This window comes from Gobio gobio (assembly GCF_949357685.1).
Source record: "Gobio gobio genome assembly, chromosome: 13".
In the NCBI taxonomy this organism is placed as follows: domain Eukaryota; kingdom Metazoa; phylum Chordata; class Actinopteri; order Cypriniformes; family Gobionidae; genus Gobio; species Gobio gobio.
Window position 1 is genome coordinate 32,684,348 of NC_137106.1, and position 12,351 is coordinate 32,696,698.

General features: G+C 33.8%; 1 protein-coding gene across 1 annotated transcript in view; it reads left to right on the forward strand.

The window, feature by feature from the left end:
- Positions 1 to 12,351, forward strand: part of LOC307136497 (uncharacterized protein) — a 56,953-nt gene that overhangs the window by 24,326 nt on the left and 20,276 nt on the right. Inside the window, exons 46-87 of the mRNA XM_079833564.1 lie at positions 678 to 719; positions 873 to 920; positions 1,020 to 1,067; positions 1,175 to 1,219; positions 1,335 to 1,376; positions 1,712 to 1,753; positions 2,947 to 2,991; positions 3,092 to 3,136; positions 3,240 to 3,287; positions 3,370 to 3,417; positions 3,676 to 3,711; positions 3,797 to 3,841; positions 3,935 to 3,982; positions 4,097 to 4,144; positions 4,225 to 4,281; positions 4,404 to 4,448; positions 4,566 to 4,613; positions 6,333 to 6,380; positions 6,489 to 6,536; positions 6,630 to 6,689; positions 6,808 to 6,852; positions 6,944 to 6,991; positions 7,557 to 7,604; positions 7,711 to 7,758; positions 7,863 to 7,910; positions 7,999 to 8,046; positions 8,550 to 8,597; positions 8,687 to 8,731; positions 8,809 to 8,853; positions 9,083 to 9,127; positions 9,222 to 9,269; positions 9,348 to 9,395; positions 10,865 to 10,912; positions 10,986 to 11,033; positions 11,138 to 11,185; positions 11,289 to 11,336; positions 11,432 to 11,479; positions 11,574 to 11,630; positions 11,724 to 11,768; positions 11,964 to 12,008; positions 12,097 to 12,144; positions 12,220 to 12,264. Coding sequence (XP_079689690.1) covers positions 678 to 719; positions 873 to 920; positions 1,020 to 1,067; positions 1,175 to 1,219; positions 1,335 to 1,376; positions 1,712 to 1,753; positions 2,947 to 2,991; positions 3,092 to 3,136; positions 3,240 to 3,287; positions 3,370 to 3,417; positions 3,676 to 3,711; positions 3,797 to 3,841; positions 3,935 to 3,982; positions 4,097 to 4,144; positions 4,225 to 4,281; positions 4,404 to 4,448; positions 4,566 to 4,613; positions 6,333 to 6,380; positions 6,489 to 6,536; positions 6,630 to 6,689; positions 6,808 to 6,852; positions 6,944 to 6,991; positions 7,557 to 7,604; positions 7,711 to 7,758; positions 7,863 to 7,910; positions 7,999 to 8,046; positions 8,550 to 8,597; positions 8,687 to 8,731; positions 8,809 to 8,853; positions 9,083 to 9,127; positions 9,222 to 9,269; positions 9,348 to 9,395; positions 10,865 to 10,912; positions 10,986 to 11,033; positions 11,138 to 11,185; positions 11,289 to 11,336; positions 11,432 to 11,479; positions 11,574 to 11,630; positions 11,724 to 11,768; positions 11,964 to 12,008; positions 12,097 to 12,144; positions 12,220 to 12,264 — 1,980 coding nt within the window. The remainder of the gene's footprint in view (positions 1 to 677; positions 720 to 872; positions 921 to 1,019; positions 1,068 to 1,174; positions 1,220 to 1,334; positions 1,377 to 1,711; positions 1,754 to 2,946; positions 2,992 to 3,091; positions 3,137 to 3,239; positions 3,288 to 3,369; positions 3,418 to 3,675; positions 3,712 to 3,796; positions 3,842 to 3,934; positions 3,983 to 4,096; positions 4,145 to 4,224; positions 4,282 to 4,403; positions 4,449 to 4,565; positions 4,614 to 6,332; positions 6,381 to 6,488; positions 6,537 to 6,629; positions 6,690 to 6,807; positions 6,853 to 6,943; positions 6,992 to 7,556; positions 7,605 to 7,710; positions 7,759 to 7,862; positions 7,911 to 7,998; positions 8,047 to 8,549; positions 8,598 to 8,686; positions 8,732 to 8,808; positions 8,854 to 9,082; positions 9,128 to 9,221; positions 9,270 to 9,347; positions 9,396 to 10,864; positions 10,913 to 10,985; positions 11,034 to 11,137; positions 11,186 to 11,288; positions 11,337 to 11,431; positions 11,480 to 11,573; positions 11,631 to 11,723; positions 11,769 to 11,963; positions 12,009 to 12,096; positions 12,145 to 12,219; positions 12,265 to 12,351) is intronic.

Sequence of the window (12,351 nt, forward strand, 5' to 3'; positions counted from 1 at the left end):
TACTGTTGCTCAAATTGCTCAAGAAGTTAATGCTGTTTCTGATAGAAAAGTGTCAGAATACACAGTGCATCGTTTGTTGCAAATGGGGCTGCATAGCCGCAGACCAGTCAGGGTGATGGCGGAGGCAGTGTGATGCTTTGGGCAATGTTCTGTTGGGAAACCTTGGGTCCTGCCATCCATGTGGATGTTACTTTGACACGTACCACCTACCTAAGCATTGTTGCAGACCATTTACATGTACACTTTCTTGGAAACAGTATTCCGTGGTGGCTGTGGCCTCTTTCAGCATGAAAAATGTGCCCTGTCACAAAGCAAAAATGGTTCAGGAATGGTTTGACGAGCACAATGAGTTTGAGGTGTTGACTTGGCCTCCAAATTCCCCAGATCTCAATCCAATCGAGCATCTGTAGGATGTGCTGAACAAACAAGTCCGATCCATGGAGGCCCCACCTCGCAACTTTCAGGACTTAAAGGATCTGCTGCTAACATAACATCCTCGACGGGTCAGGGCTGTTTTGACAGCAAAAGGGAGACCAACACAATATTAGGACATAATGTTATGCCTGATCAGTGTATACTGTTACATTTTGCAAACCTTTACAAATAAATACTAGACAACACCCATGCATGTCACATTCCAAGATTTTTTTATGTTTAATAAATCCCATGTTTAACAGAACCTGAAATAACCAAAGAAAAACCAAAGCCAACAAAGAAAGGTACACAAATTTATTTGTGAGAATAATGACATATTACAGTGAAGTAAATTATTACAATTGTAGGTGCTGTTAATGGCAAGCTAATGTCTTCTACCCAGTTTTAAGATAATGCTAATATTTTGCTTTCTTGATGTTTTTATCATCACAATGTAGTGGATGAAGTCACCAAGGAGGAAGCTAAACCAGCGACTGAGAAGAAAGGTTTGATTTGCAGCATTAACAATCAAAATCACAGCTTAAGATAATGCTAAAGTAAACAATTTACAGTATTAAAAGTATTTCTCATCATTGCCATTTCAGAGTCTAAAGTCATCAAGGAGAAAGCTAAACCAGTTTCTGTAAAGAAAGGTATGTGTATTAATCAACATCATTTTCCCCAAGCAAAATATAAGAAAATTAATGCTAAAAAAGAATCTATATATATCCATTTCACTTTTATATTATCATCATTGCAGAGGCTGAAGTCATCAAAGAGGTTAAACCAGCCCCTGGCAAGAAAGGTTTTTATTATTCTATCATTATTTTAGCTTGATATGTGCTTTTATGCTATTTAAACACAATGCTAAAGAAAACCTTCTACTATCTCTAAATATGTTCACATCATTGCCATTTCAGAGGCTGAAGTCATTAAGGAGAAAGCAGCTCCTGTAAAGAAAGGTATGGATTACAATGAAACCATCCTGCATATGCTGTCGCTTTCCACTGTATAATGATCATTCATGACACACAAAAAATTTTACTAACGTTTTTTGTTATTTGTTTTTGTTTGTTGTTTGTATTTGTTATATTACTAGTTACTAAGGAAAAGGCACCTCAACCAAAACCCAAATGTTTAAAATCATTTACCAAACATTTTTTTACATATTTTATCAGCAGTTAGTTTAATTATTCCATAAAAAGGGAGACTTTATCATACTATTTCAGAAGTTGAAGCTGATTTGAAGTTGCATTGATTGACATTATTAAAAGTGAAATATCTGTCTGTTTTTTAGAGCCTGATGTTTTCAAAGAGAAACCAGCACCTCCAAAGAAAGGTAGTGAGATGTTCAGTATTTTCGGTCACACTTAGTTAAGGTGTCCTTAACTACTATGTACAATGTACTTATTGTGTTCTTATTACATTGCAAAGGTGGGATACGGGTAAGGTTAGGGACGTGTTTGGTTGAATGGGTAGGTTTAAAGGGGTGATGAATTGAGAAATCAACTTTCCTTTGAGCCTTTGGTATATAAAAGTTCATCGTGATATAAGAATATCCTGTTTCAGAGCTGAAAACGTCCTTGTTAGTCAAATAAAAGCTTTTATAGACACCAGGCCCAAAAAACTTGAGATCTCACAATATGTCGACCATTGATGTAATAGGACGTAGAAGCACCGCCTCAAGCCCGCCCACCGACTCGTGGAGCTAAACAATGCAGGTTCCAGCTCACATGTGTAAGACATTGCGTTTGTTCGCTTCATTTCACCGCGGAATCGATTGTAAACAAGATAGAGGTCGAGACTGGATTTGCAGACATATTGAGATTAAAACACATGCCGTCTATATTGGATCCGACAGGAATGGTGCAACAAACTTATGTGAGTAAAACATGTTTTTATATGTGTTAGTATTGCATTGTTACAGATCGTTTGATATCTATTGATTGCATACCTTAGCACGCTGTCACAACAGTATAAAAAAAAAAAAAAAGCCAGTTCATGACCCCTTTAAGGGTGGATTAAAAGGCCAGGGAAGGTCAACAGTGTAATTATAGATGTATTTACAGAAATTAATAACATCTGTAATGTGAGATGGTGGTCCAGTGGGTTAAACCATGGAACTGATCAACTTTCAAGCAAGAAGGTTGCTGGTTCGATCCCAGCGGTCACCACCAGTGTGTCCTTGAGCAAGGCACTTTACTCCATGTTGCTCCAGGGGGATTGTCCCTGTAATAAGGTCCCTGTAAGTCGCTTTGGATAAAATGCGTATATGTAAATGTAAATGTAATTACATGCAGGTATTTTTTTTTTTAAATATAAGTACAATGTAAAAACATGTATGTATGTACACAATAAGTTCATTGTATCAAAGGATTCATTTTAATGTTAGTACTTAGTAGTTAAAGACACCTAATATAAAGTGGGACAACATTTGATCAACTTTTGCAACAGTGAATACTAGATTAGACCAAATCTCTGATATTTTCACATTACAAGTTTTTCTTAAAATTTACCTTGTAACCTTTACAGTCGAGGTTCTGAAGGAAAAGGAAAAACCAGTTCCTGAAAAGGAAGGTATAGATTTGAAAAAGAAAAGCACTTTTATTTATTATACCCTGTAACAATGATTAAATAACATAAAAAGTAAATTATGACTGCTCATTCTGTTTCCTAGCACCTGAAATAACCAAAGAAAAACCAAAGCCAGCACCAAAGAAAGGTTAATTAGTTCATTTGTATTGTAATGATAATGCCAAACATTTTCCACAGTCAGCTTTTAGAAAAAAGCTAATGCTTTAATTATTTTGTCATCATCCTTTTAGAGGCTGAAGCCATCAAGGAGAAAGCTAAACCAGCCCCTGAGAAGAAAGGTTTGATTTACTTTAACAATTAAATCATTATTATTATCCCGTGCAGAAATGATAATGTTACTATATATTTTGATCATTTTAGAGGCTGAAGTGATTAAAGAGAAAGCTAAACCAGCCCCTGAGAAGAAAGGTTTGATTCACTGTATTAAATTACTATTTTCGGTTACATTTTATTTTAAGGTCATTGTTACAATGTAATTTAAGTACTGAGTAATATTGATTAACTACATGTACTTACTATAGGGTTAGGGTAGGATTGGGGTTTGGATGAGGGTTAGTTGCATGCAATTATATAAAGTGTTACCCTATTTTCTCTAATAACATTTAGGATTAAACTAAACAAACAAACAAAAAAATCTAATTATGTTTTGCATTATCATGATCTTAGAGGCTAAAGTCATTAAACCAACCCCTGAGAAAAAAGGTGAGTTCATGTTAATATTTTATCTAGACAAATTCAAAAGATAATATTTAAAATACCTTTTACAATCACCACATTACCATTCCAGAGGTTGAAGTCAAGGAGAAAGCAAAACCAGTTCCTGTAATGAAAGGTATGGATGTCAATAAATGCATTTGTCTAATGATTATTCATCACATTAAAAAGACTTTGTTATGGAACTTATGAATATTTTCACATATTTCAGAAACTAAAGTCATCAAAGAAAAAGCCAAACCAGCCCCTGAGAAGAAAGGTAAAGAGTTACTATTATTTTAACATTTTATATTTTATCCATTTTATGTATGCGTCTTTCGGTTTCCGCTAATAACATTACCCATTTGCAATCTCTAAATGTTATTATTTTTAGAGGCTGAAGTCATCAAGGAGAAGGTTAAAGCCGCTCCTGTGAAGAAAGGTATTAATGTGAATGAGATTATCATATACTTTTGATTTCTACTGTATGATTATCATTCATCACATGATACGGTCTCATAGAGTCTGAAGCTGCAAAAGAAAAGGCACCTGAACCAAAACCAGAACCCGCTAAGAAAGGTGTTAATATATTATAGTTGCTTTTTATCTTTTAATATTAGTCATTTTTAATGCATGCCTTACACATATTTTCATACAAGCTTTTATAAACAAATATCAATCTACTTGTGATGTCTTTCCAGTTGAGGTTCTAAAGGAAAAGGAAAAAACAGTCCCTGAAAAGAAAGGTACATATCGAGTTTACCTGTCAATTCAAAATCACTTTTACTAATTATGTAATGCAGTGCCTTGTTGATTTATCTGTACAGCTGCAAATTCTAAAATTAAACCCTCATGTTTTGCAGCAGCACCTGAAATAACCAAAGAAAAACCCAAGCCTGTACCAAAGAAAGGTAACCCGTTTCAATCTATTATTGAGAATAATGCATAAATGATGTTTCCACTGCACTGTGAACCCCCCAAAAAAGTTGTTAGGCAATCAGTTACATCAAAATGTTTAAGTTAAGAAATTCAAAGTTCAAAGTAAGCAGAACTCCTGTAAATAGCATAGAAACTAGGGCTGGGTATTGACACAAATTACACAATTCGATTCAATTTCGATTCACAAGCTTTCGATTCGATTTTGATTCACAAGCTTTCGATTCGATTTTCGATAAATGTGACGTTACATTGTTTACAAGCCATTTTACTTATGTCTTTCTGTGGTTGAAACACTGATCGAGTGATTCCATGTGACATGATACGGATTTCGGTAAGTTGTTCTGTTTCTTTTAACACACTTTCAGATGCTCATTCATGTTTATTTTGCGCTGTTACTGGTATTAAGGCGAAAGAGAAGATCCGTTCATGTGCGCTCCACGCTGCCGGTTCTCTTGAGCTGAGCTGCGTCAGAGCGATCTCACGCCACAGCGCCAAAATGGTATATTTTTGAATTTCGTAAAAAAAATTAAATCTGAGACTTTGTTTCATATCAATAGTAATAAAGCACAAAGATTATTGCGATTTATTGGATGGGAGGCGCGCTACAATTTTTTTATTTCATTCATTAACTGAAAACAGGATGACTAATCGATTCTTGGGATTTAAGAATCGATATTGTTTTGTAAAAGTGAGAATTGATTAAAATCAAGAAATCAATATTTTTTTACCCAGCCCTAATAGAAACCTTTAAAAACTACTTAGGGCCCTATTTTAATGATCTGAGCGCATGGTGCAGGTGCACTTATGGGCGTGTCTGAATCCACTTTTGCTAGTTTAACGACGGAATAAACGGTTGGCGCAACAGGTGCATGGTCCAAAAGGGTTGTATCTCTCTTAATGAGTCATGGGTGTGTTTTGGGCGTAACGTGCAACAAACCAATCAGAGTGTCATCTCCCATTCCCTTTAAAAGCCAGTTGCTCTTGCACCATGGCGGAATTTGCAAGCGGAAAGCCTGAATGCTTTTCCAGAGAGGAATCCTTTTATTTTTAATATTTAAAAATGTTTGTGTGCTGCTGCGCGTAACTGTATGTGTAATAAACCGAGTGTACACACGTTGTGCACCTGCCTATAGGCGCATATTACTAACGTGCCCTTTAAATAACACAAAAAAACTACACTATTGACTTTAGACCAGGTTTTAGCACGCCCATGGGCGAACAGAGGGGCGCGAGTGCATTTGCTATTTAAACAACATTGCACTGGACGTGAAAATGATAACTGCGTTGGACTGAAACTAGCAAAAAAACACTTGCGTTGCATTGCGCCGGGTGTATGATAGGGCCCTAAATCTCCTACTTAACATTAATCTTGCACAAAAAAAAACCGCAACTTAATTTTAGCATTTACTCTCCCTTTTGAGTGTCACGACAAAGCATGCTGGGAAATAGAAATCAGTTTCTGTTCAATTTAAGTTCATAAAACTCAATTCAGATTACTTAAAATTTGTCAGTTTTGTGAACTCAAAAGAAAAAGAGAGTTCTAAATACTCAGTTCATTTTATTGAACTAATTTACTTAATTTAAGTTTACCCTACTCAAACCATTGAATTATTTTGAGCATTAGGGTTTACAGTGTTTTGTAAGATAATGCTAATTGTTTGCATTTTTCAGTTGTATTTTTTATATTTTAGAAGCTGAAGTCATTAAAGAGAAAGCTAAACCAGCCCCTGAGAAGAAAGGTTTGAGTTTCTGTATTAAGAATTAAATTTCCATTTTCTCTAAACCAAAAAAAATCTAAAACTAAACCAAAAAAAATCTAAATATGTTTTCCATTATCGTGATCTTAGAGGCTGAAGTCATCAAGGAAAAAGTTAAACCATCCCCTGAGAAAAAAGGTGAGTTCATGTTTATATTTTATCAACTATTTAAGACAAATTTGAAAGATAATATTTAAAATACCTTTTACAATCACCACATTACCATTCCAGAGGTTGACGTCAAGGAGAAAGCAAAACCAGGTCCTGTGGAGAAAGCAAAACCAAAACAAGGTATGGATGTCAGTAAAATGCTTCTGTCTAATGATTATTCATCACATTAAAATTACTTTCTTATGGAACTTGAAGGACTTGTGTTTCTATAAATATTTTATATTTTCACATATTTCAGAAACTGAAGTCATCAAAGAAAAGGCCAAACCAGCCCCTGAGAAAGGTTTGATTTACTGTTTTAAGACGTTTTCCACAAACTCGTGATATTAAAGAAAATCAAAACCTCTAAACATTTTGTATTGTTACAATTTCAGAGGCTGAAGTCATCAAGGAGAAAGTTAAACCAGCTCCTGTAAAGAAAGGTATGAATGTGAATCAAATGCTTGTGTGATTGTTCATCACATGAAACAGTACTGTATCTTAAAGCCTGATGTTACTAAAGAAGCCCTGATGATTTTTTTACCCTAAAATACATTATCCCGCAACTATTTTATATATTTATATATTTTACCAGCCAGGCAGTGTATTCATATAAAAAAAATATGTAATATACTAAAATAATAATAATAAAAAAAAATTATGATCTGTCCTATCATTTTTATACTCTATTTTGTGTTTTAATGTATTGAAAGTACCCAGATTTAGAGCTAGTTTAGAACTGTTTCTTTTTTTCCCTAAATATTTTTATAATATTACAGAAGCTGAATAATCAAATAAAAACCTAAAGAAGCCCCTGAGAAAAAGTGTGAGAAGTAGATTAACCTTTTCACAAGGAAATTATAATGATTTAAGTCATCAAGGAGAAAACAGCTCCTGTAAAAAAGGAATAGATATCAATGAAAGTTAACATTATTTTAAGCCAGTTTTTAAGATTACACTGAACTCTTGTTTTTTAACGCAAAATATTTTATATTATCATCGTTGCAGAGGCTGAAGTCATCAAAGAGAAAGCTAAACCAGCCCCTGAGAAGAAAGGTTTGATTTTCTATGTTAATATTTAAATGTTTCATCCAAGCAAAATGTAATATTATGCAAAAAGATTTCTTTGGCTTCCTCTAAGTGTTTTTGTATGTCATTCCAGAGGCTGTAGTCGTTAAGGAGAAAGCCAAACCAGCCCCTGAGAAAAAGGGTAAGAGTGATTTCACTTTGTGGTAAAGATAAAGCTTATAAACAAAATCCATGCAAAGAAGACATTTACAATCTCTAAATATTTTTAAATCATTCTCATTTCAGAGGCTGAAGTCATCAAGGAGAAAGTTAAACCAGCTCCTGTAAAGAAAGGTGAATGAAATTAAATCATATCCTGCATATGCTGCCGCTTTCTGCTGTGTGATCAGTCGTATCATATCAATTTTAAACTGTTTTATAGAGCCTGAAGTTGCGAAAGAAAAGGCTCCTGAAGCAAAACCCAAAAAAGGTGAGATGTTTCCCCACAGTCCCTTTTTTGAATTGTGCTTGTTAGTATTTTAAAGATTTAATATGTGCATTTAACATGATAAAAAAATTTTTTTGTAGAGCTTGCCACTACTTTCGCATTTTTTTTCAACTAAACATCGAAATAAATCTAAATAATAAACTAAATTAACCATTTAAACTAAATTACTGATCGAATTATTGATCTAAAGCCCACACTGTCACTGTATGATAATTGAAATGAACTGATGACATCAGCGTTTTTTCCAGAATGGCTATACAGCTGAATAAAATTATGCTGCATTATTTTCCTGTTTAACACTGTAAAGCTGCTTTGAAACAATCTACATTGTTAAAAGCGCTATATAAATAAAGTTGACTTGACTTGACTAAAGAGAAAGCTAAACCAGCCCCTGAGAAGAAAGGTTTGACTTGCTGTGTTGATTGATTCATCATTACCAAAATGTTATTCTTTCTCTAAACATATTTGTAATATTATCATTTCAGAGGCTGAAGTCACCAAGGAGAAAGTTAAACCAGCTCCTGTAAAGAAAGGTATGGATGTCAAACAAATCATCCTGTGTATACAGTTGTTTTCCACTATATGAAGTTTATTTATAACACAACACAATGCTGTTTTATAGAGCCTGAAATTTCTAAAGAAAAGGCACCTGAACCAACAAGGAAAGGTATTCATATACTTTACAGTTTATGCTATATTCCATATACTTTAAACAAATCATCATTTTTGTTGTTGCCCTTTTAGTCGAGGTTGCAAAAGAAAAGGCAAAACCAGTCCTTGAAATAAAAGGTGCTTATCTAGTTCAAAATTCACATTTGCATCTTGTATGACCTATTGATTTGATTTGACTTGATGCATAGCAAGTTCTACCAATTGTTTGACTGTAGCCATTTATGACTATTTTTTTATATTGTTACTTGGCTTTTATAAATGTTACAAAGAACATTATGATAAATTGTCATGAGAGAAGTCGCAACAATTTCTGATTTTTAACATTAAACTCTTCTATGCTTTGTAGAACCGGAGATAATTAAAGAAAAAACAAAGCCAACACCAAAGAAAGGTGTGTTTATTTCCATAATTTGTGAAAATAATGAAATTTTTGGTTGTAAGATAATGTTAACCTTTTGCTTTCACTTCATATTTTAAAAATGTAGAGGCTGAAGTCATCAAGCAGAAAGCTAAACCAGCCCCTGAGAAGAAAGGTTTGATTTACTGTGTTACCTATGAAATTAATAAGCAAAATGTGGTGCTAAAATGTTTGTATATTGTCAAAATTTTAGAGGATGAAGTCATCAAGGACCAACCTAAACCAGCCGCTGAGAAGAAAGGTAGAAGTTATCATTTCATGTGTGCTTTCACCCAAGCTAAAAAATCCAGTCAATATTTTTCCAAAAAAAATACTCTGTACAAAATTTTTGTTAGATTGGTAAGATTTTTAAAAGAAGTCTTTTCTGCTCCCCAAGGTTGTATTTATTTGACCTAAATCACAGCAAAAACAGTAATATTGTGAAATATTTTTTACCCTTTAATATAACTCTTTTCTATCTGAATATATTTTAAAATGCAATTTATTCCTGTGGTGTCAAAGCTGAATTTTCAGCATCATTACTCCAGTCTTCAGTGTTACATAATCCGTCAGAAATCATTCTCAAAATTTCTTATTTCTGAATGAATCTAAAACCGAGGTTATAGTCTTTGGCACTCATGGAAAATCTGGGAGCAGAAGCATTGACCTGGACTACCTTGCTCCATTTACCTCATCCTACATTAAGAACTGTGTTCTCTGGGATCAGAACCTCAAATTTGAAAAACAAATAAATGCGATGATCAGCTCTTGTTTTTTCCAGCTACGTCTTCTCTCTAAGATTATATCTTCTCTTGCCGAGAAAACCTTACACTCTAAGAAATTTATGCTATATGGCACTAAAAGTGTTTTTTGGCTCATAATCATAGGGGAACCACTTTAAGTGCTGTATAGCACCAATCTTGGTTCTTCAGTGGTTCTTCAGCGGTTCTTTGGCTGAGGTGCTACCATATACAGAACATGTTAAGATATGGTGCTATATAGCACCAAAAGTGGTTCCCCTATGATTACGACCAAGAACCACTTTTAGTGCCATATAGCACAATTTTTTTTTAGAGTGTAGAGATTGCTTATGCCGGGCCTATGTGCTTACCAATTCTCTTTTCTATGGCATGTCCAAAGACTCTATTACTCGACTTCAATTAGTTCAAAATGCAGCTGCAAAGTTTCTCAAAAGAAAACGTAAATTTGATTTCTCCAATTTTGAAATCGCTGCATTGGCTACCTGTGCATTTCAGAATTGAATTTAAAATTCTGCTTTTTGTTTTTAAATCGTTAAATAATCGGGCACCAAGCTATTTGTCGGAGCTACTCTGTCCACACAATCCCACACAATGAGGTCTGGTGATAAGAGACTTTTATCTTTTTAAGCATAGAGGAGACAGAGCCTTTGCTATTGCCGGCCCTAGGCTGTGGAACAGCCTTCCGGTTTAAATCAGATCGGCACAGTCTTTAACCGTTTTTAAATCTTCTCATAAAACCTACTTTTTTCTTTAGCTTTTAATTCACTGTGAGTTTATGTCATAAATGTTTGGCTTTGTCCTTGTCTCTTTATCTTGTGTTTTGTTCAGCACTTTGGTCAGCCATGTTTGCTGTTTTTAAATGTGCTATATAAATAAAAACAAACTTGACTTGAAACTTGAAATCATCCTAATATGCTGATTTGCTGCTATTCTCTAAAATGAAATATTTTCACATGATTACCTTTTTCAGAAGCTGAAGTCATCAAGGAGAAAGTTAAACCAGCTCCTATAAAGAAAGGTATGGATGGCATATTACTGATTTTGACATTATTATGATAATTTATCACATGCAAAAAAATACTGTTTTATAGAGCCTGAAGTTGCTAAAGAAAAGGCTCCTGAACCAAAACCCAAAAGAGGTGAGTTTTCTCTACAGGCCTTCTAGATCATTTGAACAAAAACATTGTGAAGAAAAGCATCATTGTTTGACTCAATGAAACTGAAATATCCTTCTGTTTTGTAGAGCCTGAAGCTGTCAAAGAGAAAGCTAAACCAGCTCTTAAGTTGAAAGGTTTGGTTTACTGTGTTAACAATCAAAATAACACTATGCCTAAGCAATATGTTATATTACACTACTATAATGTTTAAATATTTTTATTTTATCAACATTTTAGAGGCTGAGGTCATCAAGGAAAAAGCCAAACCAGCCCCTGAGAAAAAAGGTAGAAGTTATCATTTCATGTGTGCTTTTACCCCCAACTTAAAGATCAAGTTAATATTTTCTCACAAAAAATGTTCTCACATAATTTCCTTTCAGAGGCTGAAGTCATCAAGGAGAAAGTTAAACCAGCTCCTGTAAAGAAAGGTATACAATATATTAAATAAATCTGCATATATTGTTGCTTTCATAATGTGTCATCAAACGATCATTTATAACACCAAATTGTACAATTTTATAGAGCCGGAGGTTCCTAAAGAAAAGGCACCCGAACCAACACCTGAACCTGCAAAGAGAGGTATTATATGTGTGTGCAATTTTGAATACCTGAATGTCATATTATCTATGTTTTGCTCTGAAACATCGTTATTTATCTTCTAATCCCTTTCAGTTGAGGTTCCAAAGGAAAAGGCAAAACTTGTCTCTAAAGAAAAAGGTACATTTCTAGTATATGACCTAATATTGCTGATTTATCAGCACGGGTAGAAAATGTTGACAATTATGACTCATTTCTATGCTTGTTTTGCTAATATTACTGATATGTTAATTACAGGATATTTGACAATTTAACTTACAGTAACACATTACAGTTGCTATAAAAGTTCTAAAGTTAAACTCTCATGTTTTGCAGTACCTGAGAAAACTAAAGAAAAACCAAAGCCAGCACCAAAGAAAGGTACTGCAATTTATTAATAAGAATAATGTCAAAAAATTCCCTGATTTTAAGATAATACTAATGCGTTTATATTATAATTTCATTTTAGAAGCTGAAGTCGTCAAAGAGAAAGTAAAACCAGCCCCTGTGAAAAAAGGTTTGATTTACTTTTTTATCTGTTAAATTAACTTTATTTTTCCTACAAAATAATTTTACATTATTTATTTTTCAGAGGCTGAAGTTAAAGAGAAAATTAAACCAGTCCCTGAGAAGAAAGGTAAGAGTTACCTTTTTTTTCTGTGATATAGATGAAGTTAAGATTTTATTCTTATACATTTAAGATATTTTATAGTCTCTAATATTA